This window comes from Strigops habroptila, chromosome 8 (assembly GCF_004027225.2).
Source record: "Strigops habroptila isolate Jane chromosome 8, bStrHab1.2.pri, whole genome shotgun sequence".
In the NCBI taxonomy this organism is placed as follows: domain Eukaryota; kingdom Metazoa; phylum Chordata; class Aves; order Psittaciformes; family Psittacidae; genus Strigops; species Strigops habroptila.
In genome coordinates, this window is record NC_044284.2 from 2,974,847 (window position 1) to 2,987,424 (window position 12,578).

Here is a 12,578-nt window from a genome sequence, read left to right on the forward strand (position 1 = left end):
ATCAATGATTAGGTGTCTTCTCTAATGCAGCCTGTGGGAATCCAAATAGGATGATGGCTTACTACAGGCTGAACACGGTGGAAATCATGTAGGTTTCTCTTTTATGAAGCCAAAAAGTAAGTCAATATAAACAATACGGCTATTTTCAACTGAAATAAAAACTGAGCTACTTTTTTTAACAGATTTACAAAAATCCACAACTGGATACACTCTTGAGACCTTATGTAAGTCTGATCACAAAGCATCTCACAAGAAAATTAGAGCTTCCCCACACACACTGGTTATTCTTACAATCTATGGCTATAAATAACTAAACTACCTGAAGCAAAATCTGTTCTTTTGCTGCTGGAGAATAATAGTCAGCAAACAGGTCCCAGTTTCTCTGTCTGAGAACATCTAGTCATTATCTAGCACAATTCAGAGCATGAAAACATTTAAAATGTTCTTACATTCATGTTGGCGATAGAGTGGATTAGTTTTCCTCAGCCAGACAAGGGCAAGAAATAAGGACAGAGGCCATAGGAGCTCCACCAGGAAACGAAGCTGGGAAAAGAAGGAAAAAATAAATCCAAAGTAAATTTTACAGCTGAACCATGTATACAGTCACTGGCTAGAAGGCTGAGGCCTCTTCTCGCAGCAGCAATGCTCAGCGCAACATGTACCCAGGGTTATTTCTTGCCTGTTTCACCACTTGGAAAGTACAAGGATTTCATCAGAGCCCCATGAAGCGTCACCATTAACTAATTCAGTGGCTTCCCCTCTCTTCTAAAGAAACATTTAAGCATCCTGACTGAGGTAGAGAGAGGTGGCAAGTAGTACTAAACTGCCGCAGAGACCAGATGTTAAGTCCAAATAGTTTTTATACAAAGAGGATGACAATGATAATACCGGAAAATAGATGCAAGAGAGAGAAAGTGTAGGGTTTCTTGTTATCCACACTTTTGCAATGCTGAGCTCAGCAGCAGGCTGTCAGTGCACTGTGCTTACCCAAAGGTAAAAGACCTTAGCATAAGCTTACATTCTTTGATCTTTACTTTAGCCTTTTTGTCATAATTCATTTCCATATTATTAATTTTCTAATACAGGTAGAAATGTATACATTAAGATCAAACACCTTATTCAATAACATAGAAGACCCCATCAAAGGCCACTTTATTGCTCAGATCGTTCAACACACTTAGAACAGTCACCAGCTCCCAGTCACGTCAGAAAATCAAGGGCACTGCTTTACCACAGAGCAACATCCTGCCTGGTTTTTGGTCTGTTTCCTCCACTCCTGCGTTTCAGTTTGTTTTGCTGCCTCTGTGTGTTTTGGCAGAGGTTTGAAACTACAACCCTTTGATCCTGTGACACAGGCTTTGGGCTCTGAGGACCAGCTATGGGATTTCTGTGTCCAGCCACGTGGCACTTCTTTTCTCCTCCCTACAAGAGCCCAGACAAACTCTCTCCAGAACCAGGGTTGTAGCACACACACAGGAAAGCACTCCCTGCCTTCTTTCCTTTGCTCCTGCCTCCCCGACTGGGCAACAAATATGCAACAATAATGCGTACAGCAGCAGAGCCAGAGACAAGATGGGTCACGTGTGAATTCCAACCCTCCCAGACTGAGCCAGTGCAGGGCAAAAGACACTCCCCAGCTTAATTAAGAACAGGTTTTTGGAGCTGCCCTGTTTTTTCCACTATAACTTTGTCTACCAGCTTTAGGTAAGCACAGCTTGTGCTTACAGCAAAAGGGTAGAAAGCTTTACACCAGGCAACCATTTCCTATTTCACACTTTTTCTCTTAAGGCTTTCCTTTTAAAACAGAACAGCACCAAACCCCCCCACATACCTAGGAAGTTAAGCATGCCTGGGATTTTTAAAGCCAGACTAAATCTTACCAGCAGCAAAGGGCAGATGACACAATTATTTGAGAAGGAAACCTGCCATCGCAACTCTTCTCCTGACAGCTGCTGTGCACAGCTCAGAAGAGTGTTACAGACCATTCCCAGCAGGGGTCTACAAGGTCTTATCAACACCCACAGCCATCCAGTTGATAAGATGTTTGGGACAAGCACTACACACCCATAGACTCAGAGGGGTAAGAACTGGAGAGACTCCTTGGTTATCATCTTTGCTGCAAAGTTACTCTGGATTATTGCTCAGGTGACGATTCCTACTTCATTCCCAGGAAAGAGAAAATCCTCAGGCTTGAATTCAGTAATTCCTTTCTGTCTGAGCTAACTGGTTTGGAAGGGATGAAAGCTAAAGCACAAAGGAAGCTTGCTTTCAAGCTGGTACACAATGTGTCAAGAGACAAGGACAGAGCAAGTGCTGTCAGCCCTCCGATTCTTTCCTGTGATCCTTTTCCTGAGGACACACAGGTGTCTCAGAACTCACTAGAAGGATCAGAGAGCAGCCCATAAGCCTGCAGAACCACAAGATAAACAGTCAGAAATCACAGCAATATGCACAGAGAAATGTAATATCCAGATGAAGCTGTAAAGGACCAAGCACAGTGATAGGACCATATGAATGTGACAAGCTTAAATGGCTATGGATCAGCTGTTAACTCTGTAATGAAGTTTTGCCTCTTGTGAATCAGACTAAACGATGAACTTGAGCAGAAGATTGGATATGCCTCCATTTATAGTACTACATGATGGTTAACAAAACCCAGCCTGCTTTTCCCCAAACACATTTTATAGCTACTTTTGACATTATGGGGTTTTGTTTTGGTTGCCTTGTTTCTTGATGAGGACGAATAAGCAGGTAGGTTTATATACTTGGAAAAGGAAATGATTTTTACTGACTCTGTTGTAAAATATTTTACTCTTCAGAGTGGAGAAAATATTTCTCTGTTGTGGATTATATCACTGCACTTACAAGCTAGCAGTGATCATCACAGAAAGGGATCTCTGGCAACAGCAGGAAACACCAAGTTAGCATTTTTATAAGTTTTATAGGAAAAAGAGAATTCCTGAAATCTAAGCAGGCACTTAGGGTCACATATATGAGCAGTACATTTCATACACTAATAATACTAAAGAATTAGATAAAGATGCATTTGCTAAAGATTAAACCCCAGCGACTTCCAATTCTCTCAGTAACCACATCTGAAGATCAGAAAGACATGGATTTTATGTTTGGTGAGGTTTTTTGGTTTTGTTTTTTGGGGTTTTCTCTGAACTTGAGAACCAAACTACTACAGCTCCCTGACAACCAGCAACTGAAGTCCAACTTCAGAAAGGTGTAATTTAGCTCAAGTATGGATTGGTGACTTGATACTGTATTAAATAATGAGCTGGCAATGCTACATGCAGACTCTTGATGCAATGTAGACTGTGGGAGAAAGTCTACTGGGAAGCTATGAAAGGACATTCAATTTGTCTATGAAGAAAATCAGATAATCCTTTGATCCTGGAAATTTCAGCACGTGAGTCATTCCTAATGACAAAAAGCAGGTCACACAGGTAAGCACTGTAACTCACTCCATGGTTCAGTTCGACCCCATTGATCTCTTATTATGGCCAAATAGTTTGCATGGCTGTTACAACCTCATAGATGTCCTAAAGTACATTTTTATTATTTTTAGTTTGAAACAGGTAATTATCTCTACAGGTTCTCAACGGGACTTCCTTTGCTGGACAGAAGTAGTTGCAGTACAACAAATGACCGAGATCCTAGTTTGAGGTTTTGTTTGAGACTAAGAAAATTTGGCTTAAAGGGGAAAAGAGCAATGATTTAGGGCAAAGTAACAGATGAATTTTCCCTAAGACAAAATCTGTGTGAATTTTAGGACCTTGACTGGATTCACCTCTAAGAGCAGCTGGATGTGAGAAGCAAAGCTAAAATTAGGAATCAAACCTCCCTGAGCTGAACGGTGCCCACGATGATTTCTAAAGATAGATCTTTTTCTGTGGAAATACAAAAATACTACTACCCACAACTATTCTCCTGGTCCTCAATACTATTTGTCAAAGAAACCCCTGGTAACAGTATTCTATGTTTAAACTGTAAAGAGCAGCTTTGAAAAGTGCACCAGCCAAGATCTCAGACAGCAGGCCCAAAGATCACACTGGATCCTTTAAGGAATTGGTGATTTTTACATGCTGACAAACATACCAGTCACTTCATCCAGTGGAGTGCATGGGCCAAAGCTGAAATCCAAAGAATATTACCTTACCTTTTGTCTTTTCCGGAGGATCCAGTTCTTCCAGAGCAGAAGTCTGACTTGCCTGAAGAAGCTCATTCTTCTGCACCAACACTTCTGGTTAACCTGTTGCAAAGGTTGCATTGCCATTTCTCAGCTGACAGAAACAGACCTCAGAGCAAAATAACAGCTTTCTGTTCTTAGTTTAAGATTATGTTATCATAGAGATTGGTTCCTTTCATTGTTTGCACCATTTCATTTTGCACTTGATGCACTATCATACATGAAAAGTCATGGTTTTCCTTTGTTGGGAGGCTGCTTCCTGTGACATGTTTATCAGCACAAAAAGCAATAGAGAGGAAAAGCAACTCTTTCAAATGCAAAAAAGTCATTAACATTGAATTCAGCTATTCACTGGGACTTGCAAGTAATGAAAGCAGTTACTTGTATTATTTATCCGATTAAACCTGTGCTTTCAAACTGTTTTTTACAATAAAAGATGGATTTACAACTGGACATTTGTTTATATAAAACTGATTAGTTATTATGATAAAGACATAACTAGGTTTTCTATTCAGACATTGAATACAACATACAATAAATGTATATTGATTAACACAGCCTGGAATGGGTTTTGTAAAGGCAAATCCATTGTATTGCCATTTTATTAAAAAATACAGGATCTCATATTTTCATGCCTTTAAATTTGGCAACTCCCACTACATTCTTAGTAGGGATGCAACAGAATTTAAACCATTCTATGCTCTGTTTTCTAGGTTCATGACTCATTTTAATCACTATGAATTCTGACCTTCAAAAGGAAAAGGAGAATGTGACCTATAAATCTAAATACCAGGTACAGGGACCTGTTAAAAAAACAAACTATTTGAATTTGCTACCTGTACCAGATTCCTACTTTCGAGCTGCCTTATGGGATTCAAATGACTGAAGAGCAGTTTCTTCATGAATGGTTAGTAACTGGGACAGTGTGGAGAAGGAAGCGGAAGTTAAATATTGGAAAACTCTTTCTAATTAAAAGAATGGTGAAGTACTAGAACTGATTGGAGGGCTGTGGGGCCTCTGTTGCTGGAGATTACTCAAACCTCCATCAAGATTGACACAGGTAAAACTGCTCATGGATTAGATGATTCGTTGATCCTCTCTTACCACTATTGTTCTGGAATTTTGTTTCTTGAAAATCTACCAAGCGGAGGAGATTTTGTCTGATTTTAAGAGATAAGGTTTGGAAAAAGTCAAAATACTTCAGCCTAATCTGTCAACAAAGCATTAGTTAAAAGCTAACAATCAGTAATAATGATTTGACTGGCTCAGAAAAACATCTCAGGTCCACATTTTATCAACTGAAAAGGAATTTAGACTTCAACCAAGGAGGAGGTGGGGAAAGGGTTGGCACCAGCCCTCACTACCTAGAGGTAGTGAGCAAGTAAGTGGCTGTGTGGTGCCAGTTGCTGGCTGGGGTTAAACCACAACAGCTGCTCACTGGGGTCAAATAACAAAGCAACAATTATGCAGAAGGGATATCCATGCAAAACCAATGATGCCAAAACTTGGAGAATTTCCCATATTTTGTAGGTCAACAGTTTCATGCAATTTTCAGTGTCACTCCATCAGCTATAACCGCTTCAGTTACAGAGCACCACAAGAAGTGAGACTGGCTATAAAAAGCTATTGTTGTTGTAAAGACTAAATGGATTAACACTTGATGGGCTGAAGAGATATGACAGCCTCCCACTGAGTGGATAACAGCGGAAGGCAACAAAAACCCCACAGCTTGGTGACTTTGCCCAACACCATGAGTTGAAAAGTGATCTTAGTAGTACAGACAACACTGGGATCATAAACATGCACTATAACATGCAGAAGAGGACCAGTTTTGTTTTGGGAGATCAAGCTCCACACCGATGGGATCTGAAGCCTATTTCAACCCATTATGGGAGGAAACACTATTGAAGTCTTGATATTGAAACCAAAGAAATGAATCCAGAGGAATAAGAAATGATGTACCACATCGGCTAAAGGCTAGTCCTTCCAGAGTTTGCCACATTTGTATTTGTGCAAAAGGGCATCCAGCCACGTAGTAACAGAGGTCAATTTCACAAGCCTAAGTGTCAGAACACAGATACCACTTTCACAGGGCTGACACTAGGAAACCAGTCTAGGTCCATTATTTGAGTGCTGAGTGTGCTCAGCAGACAGAAAAGGCTAAATTTAGACACCTACATTCAAAAATTTTCTCCCCTTCACTAAGTAAGTGAAAAGAAGCACATCTAGTTCTTATTCAGATGTTTACACAATCCAGGGCCCTTCTGTGTAACTAGGTGCTGGAAGGGTTTAAGAATCCAGGAATAAAACTGGCTGAGCATCATCAAGAAAAGACGACACTTCTGCAGTTTCACTAGTGGCAGTAGCTTCTGTTTACAGCTGATGGCTCATAAGAACACTCTTACATGGAAAGCTGTCCTATATTTGGTTGCAGGCAGGTCCCAGCAATCACCTCAGGTGTTTCCCGTGAGGTTCTCTTCACACAGCTGACAACTATGGGCAGTCGGATGGCTTTCTGACACTGCTGCATAACCCAGGCTCTCCAACCTGCTGCTGTTCTGCAGAACGAATCCTGCAGCTGAACGAATGAGGAAGAGCCAGTTTAGTTCCAGCTCCCCTTGCCTTCCTCTAAATCCCAGATTGACACTGCAATCTCTCTGCAACAGCTGTGAAAGGAAACTCAAGCCTTCACGTCAAGGCCATAAAATCTATAGTCTGCCAATGGCCTGGCCTCTCCTCTTCCTCCTGGCTCTTTACTGAGCCATGTATCATTAAAAGTTTCTGTCTCAATGACAGATTCTCTAATAGTACACAAAGTCTTCACTCATGTTCCTAACCTCTCGCTACGTATGACATACCTGCACCACTTTGTAACTGTCACTACCATTAGCAAGAATATTTGTAATGCAAGGCCAGAAATGGGTTTAGGTTTGCCAGCTAAAACGGCTGTTAGCATTTACTATGGAAATTCTAGCTCTTTCTCTGAGACTAAAATTATAAGTAGTAAAAAAGCCAAAACAAATAACACTGGGGGGGGAGAGGGGAAGGGCAGTAAGTAAGGTTATCCAGATTATGCTTGCTTTTTAACCTTCAAGGTTTTTTACATTAAACCTTGCTAGTTACATTTGCTGATAGACGGGGAGAGCTGTTCCTTCCAAGAGGAGTAACTCAATCCAGACAGCAAATTTATATGCACAAAGTGCCAAAGGAATTACTCTTTAAGAAAGTGACTACCAGATTGATTACCAAGGATAAATTTCTGCTGAATCAGAGTTTAAAAGTACTTTTCCTTTTGGCCTAAACAAAACTACTTAAGTTACGGCATTCACACATAAAGTGCAATCAACATACAAAACTTATAAAGAAAGATTTAATTTTAATTGTCAGACACAGTTTAGAATCATCTTTAATTTTAGGATGAAAAAGAATACATTTGTATTTCCCCAGACTGCTTCGCTTCACTAGGAGCTAAAGGGAAAGAACCTTGCTTTCATAAATGGAACAGCTTCCCAGATGGAAGTGTGGAAGTATATTAACCTTATACTGCTTAGAAATCTGAATTAGACAGGTGAACATGAGACAAAAGGGTAGGAAAAGAGGAACTTAATGCAATCAGAAGACACTGGACAGATAAGCCTAAGATTCTGTATCAGCGCAGAATAAATAAGCAATATTTAATTTTTAATCTTGAAATATCCTTTCCTATCTGAGCACCACTTAGACAGAATAACACAGAATTGTGTGGTTAAGATTCAAGCTCTATTAATTTAATTAGAGCAAACCACTGTAGGTTAAAAATAATTAACTATAATGAAATAATGGAGTAGGACCATGATAAAAGGAGTACCTAGCAGTAATGTGTGGAGAACTCCCCTTGGGGTCAGGAGGTACATGAACTTCTGGAGTGATTAGTCATGGTGGAGACCTATCTTCATTCTTTAAAGGCAGCACCCTGCTCACAAGATCAGCGTTGGCTTGATACACCTGTAATTAAAACCAGCACAGGCACTAGAAGAAATTCAGTTTCCAAAAAAGCAAAGTTTATTTATTAACATAGACATTAAACCCCTCCTAAAACCAGAAAAAGCCCCACACATTTATGAACTCTTCATTCAGTTTTTCATTAAGAAGCTAATGCAAACGATGACTTACTATTCAGAATGGCTTTTGCTGCTGCCTGAAGACAACATGCTCAGGGGCAGTGAATTCTATCTATGGCACATGAAACCGGTGTTTTGTCAGTTTTCCTTTTGCAGGAACTGACTGCCTTTCCAGAGAGCTGGTTGTAAGGACCAACAAAAATAACTGGGTTCTAACATACTACTGAAGCATGGGGAAGGCTCTTACAAAGCCCCAACTCACAAAATTGGAAAATAGCAATTTTTTACTTTTTCCTCTTCCCCCCCCCCCAGCAGTTCATAGTGTAACATGGAAGAATGATCTGCTGCATACATTCAGAAAGAAAACTCACAGATATTATTGACAGAAGACAAGAAAGTGATTAGTTGCATCAGCCACTACCACTAGTTTTAATCCACAGTACAATAAATCTAAATACTGATTTTATATCAGTAGAATTAATTTTTACATTTCAAAATATCAAATTTCTCAAAGTTCAATCCTATTTTACATACACCCTCCAGGAAAACATCAGAAAGAAACAAGGGTTAAAAATATCTTTAAGCAATGAAGTAATAAAAAAGGCCTTTTCTTCACTCCTTTTCTGGCTTTTGCACTTCAGTGGTGAAATATGGTGACAGCTTTTATCACTTAGAGCTTCTTGCTAGACAGCACATATTGTAGTGTTACAGCTGGAACCACAACAAGGTGTACAGGGTAGGAATGAAGTTAACAGTTTATTTTTCCAGCTGGCACTACAGGAGGCTGAATATGGTCATGCGGTGAATCATGGATTTCTGTATTTTACTTGGTGTGAGGGGAGGAACAGGGAGGCCTAGAAATGAGGTAAGCAAATGAGCATCGTGGAGAATAAGGATTCAGATTCTGACTGGCTGCCAACAACAAACAATAGTTCTTCCCTGATTTCATCCTGGAGCTTCAGTAGAACATTCCTGGCTTCTAGGTTGTTAACAGCAGTTAGCAAAGGGTCCTCTTACTCTGTTTATATCAATTATACCTTATTATCAAAAGCTATCAAGAATTTCTCTCAACTGAGCATTTCTTTAAGCCATTGTCTGAATTTAATCATTACTTACAGTATGTTCCTGCTTTTTCTGAGGAGCCTGAGCTCCAGGGGTACTAACATACACAGCCATCCTCAAAGCATCAAGTTAACATCAGTGCAACGTGTTCATTAGTTCTATAAGTCTTTAATATTATCAAACAAATATCGTCCTGCGTAACGTTCTGAGCAGATTCTTTCAACAGTATGTCTGCTGCTATAGCCTTAGAGAAGGCAGAAGTCTTTCCCACTACTCCAAAATGGAGTTCATTGGGTTTTCAAGCTTTCTGTAAGCTCCACTTTTTTCATGAAGGCAGCACGAGTGTTTTTGTCTATTGAAGACAACGTTTTAGAGACCAGGATTTTCTTTCTAAGCTTCCTAGACAAATCAGAACTGCAGCAACTGGAGAAGATGGGTTTTTTTTCACTCCACTTTCACAAATTATTCTGACAAAAGTAATGTCCTTGCTATTGCTATAGTTCCCCTGTGAAAGGCCAGGGAAGTTTGTTCTTGTAACATCTGCATGGGCAGAAATACAAGTAGTTCAGTACGTTTCTTCATGGACCATTACTCTCTAAGAACAGAGACAGCGAGACACAAAAGTAACTGTTTCACACCACCACTGCAGGAGAAGAAAAGAACTCATTCTTCTCATCTGAACTTCGGCTTCATATTTTCTAGAACTTCTAAAATGTCAGCAAGCTGCAAGCTCACACAGAAATACATTAAAGCTAAATACAACATGACCTTACGTATGTTCAGACTCGGACTTCCAGAGATGCATTCAGAGAGCTTTTCAACAAACTCTGTCCTACACCAACTAACATTCACTAAAGCAAGTTACATATTAGTATTAAATGGCTCATTTCACATTTCCAACCCAAATTACCCACAAGTAGTAGGGTCTGATCCAGAAGCAAGAAAGCACTAAGCGAACACTGAATTCTTTATAGATTTTCATCTGTAAGGGTTGAAAAAGACAGCAATGCAGCAAAACCTCCCACCAGTGCTCATGCTGAGCAATGGCTCTGTACAAGCATTACCACAGCTTCTCTCACTGCGCCTAAAGCAGAAGCTGAGCACCAATCCAGCCTCTGTTATTTAAAATAAATACATTAAAAAGGCCACGGCAGCGTTTTGCCTGTTCTTTCTCCTTCACAGGGCTTTGGGGAGACCTTTGAGAATCCTCCACAAACCTTTGTTTCACTGAATTTAACAAGAGGTTTATCAAACCACACTGCACCCAGCACACTGGTTCCTTCCAGCACCACCTCAGGACCTTGAAGCCTCTGCACAATTTGCCACCTAAACCACTGACTTTAACCTGGCTTCTTTCACAAAGGATGACACAGCAACCTCCTCTTTCACAAGTGGCTTTGGTCTAGTTTCTGTTGGACATACGTTCTTATCACAGCTGAGACTGACCCTGCTGCCATGATGACAGAGAAACAAGGGGCTTTATAAAGCCACAAGGGGAAATGCACTCTGATTAATAGCAGTGCAAAGCCAAGCAAATAGTGCTGCTGCTGCTCGGCTGTAGATTGTGTTTAAGCACCACAACTATGTCCAAGGCAAGCAGACACTTTAATAGTTTTATTCAGCAAACAACCACTTTAATCCTAAGATTCTAAGTCAAATTATTTTAAGAAAATGGATCCTTTTTTCTTTTTGCTGCCCACATGTAGAGAGACACAGCTCTAATGGATTAAACTAATCTCTCTAAGCAGATTTTTCACAGCACAATTGGATAAGGGTGGAGTATATTTGTTTTCTATGTTCAGCTACATCAGCTGTGACCCATTTTTGCTTTGTGAAGCATGGGATCCTTGAAAGTAAACAGAGAAAGCTTATGTGGGGCCTATTATTTCACACAGGAGGGGAAAATGCTGCTTGGCCATCAAATTATGAACACATCCCTAGTAAACTCTCTCATAATGCAAGTAAATATTTGTCCAAAATGAACAGAATTTACAAATTACCTGCAAGGATAGCTTTGAAAATATGCACTCGTTTACTGGGTGTGCTCATGGGCCAACACTTCTCATTTGCAGGAAAAATGCATTCCAGCATCCAGGCAACTTCTTAACTGGCGAGGTGTTCTTTCTTACATATGGAGTAGAGCATGTCCCTACACACAGCCTCACTGGAAAGCTAACACAACTGATGTTAACACAGTTTTGCCCAGGCAAACTGTAGGCCTGTGCGTGAATAAATCTATATAAATGTACAGACAAACAGATACACCTCTGTGTGCATGTGTGTGTAGGGAAAACTACACACACACAAGCTGGGGTTTTCTGAGCTAAGCTTTGAACCCGGCTATCTTAAACTACTGGGGAAAACCCAAGCTCAAGGTTTTTAAATTTTCCCCAATGTGTTCCAGAGGTCTCCATCCAGGAAATAAATAAGGAGTGACCTGAAGGATAAGAATGGGACGTTCCGGTGAGCTGGGATCAAATGACACTTCTTGGATATGGCTGCTAGTAAAAAACTTAAAGAAAGGAGATGGAAAGTGAGGAAACGAACTACTTGACTAGATGGCAAAGAAGCAGCTGCAAAGAAATGAGTGCACAGAAACTGCTAGAAGCTCTACTATTCACAAGCTTGCTGATATAGTGTTTCAAGGGGAGTGCTGACAAGAAATCAAAGAGAATAAGGGCCCAGTGAAACCTCTGTTTGAAACATGTATTTCTAAGAATCAGACTCCTCCACACATTAAATACAGCGAAATGTGGCATCTTAAACAGATCCTGCTACATAAGCACAAAGCACACCACGTGCAAACTCAGAAGGCATGTTTTCTAGTTCTGGTGTAACCCAGTTTACTTCACATAGACACTCTTCTGTCATCCGGAAGCATAAGAGCTGAGGAGTGAGGATTTTCCTAGCATTCACCTGCCTCAAACATTTCATATTTGGGAAGATTTAGGATGGCTTTTTATTCTACTTGTGAGTGAAAACACTTTTCAAGGATCCCACGAATCTCTGATTAGAAACAGAACTCCTTTCTCCCTATGATTATCCCTAAGATAAATGGGCATGCAGATAGAACATTTTATTCAGAAAGACTTGTCTCCAAAGCATCCTTCTGTGAAATTTATTTCCATATTGACTTATTTATATAAAATAGCACTGTTTGTAAATACCAGCCATCCTCCCCCAACTTTACCAGTAGAAGGTTGAAATGGTTTGTCCCATTT

General features: G+C 40.2%; 1 protein-coding gene across 1 annotated transcript in view; it reads right to left on the reverse strand.

The window, feature by feature from the left end:
- Positions 1-8,151, reverse strand: part of ABCA4 (ATP binding cassette subfamily A member 4) — a 77,999-nt gene extending 69,848 nt beyond the window's left edge. The window contains exons 1-3 of the mRNA XM_030496308.1: positions 8,043-8,151; positions 4,166-4,258; positions 450-543 (exon numbers count right to left, since the gene is read on the reverse strand). Coding sequence (XP_030352168.1) covers positions 450-543; positions 4,166-4,231 — 160 coding nt within the window. The 5' untranslated portion in view covers positions 4,232-4,258; positions 8,043-8,151. The remainder of the gene's footprint in view (positions 1-449; positions 544-4,165; positions 4,259-8,042) is intronic.
- Between the last annotated feature and the right edge of the window lie 4,427 nt (positions 8,152-12,578).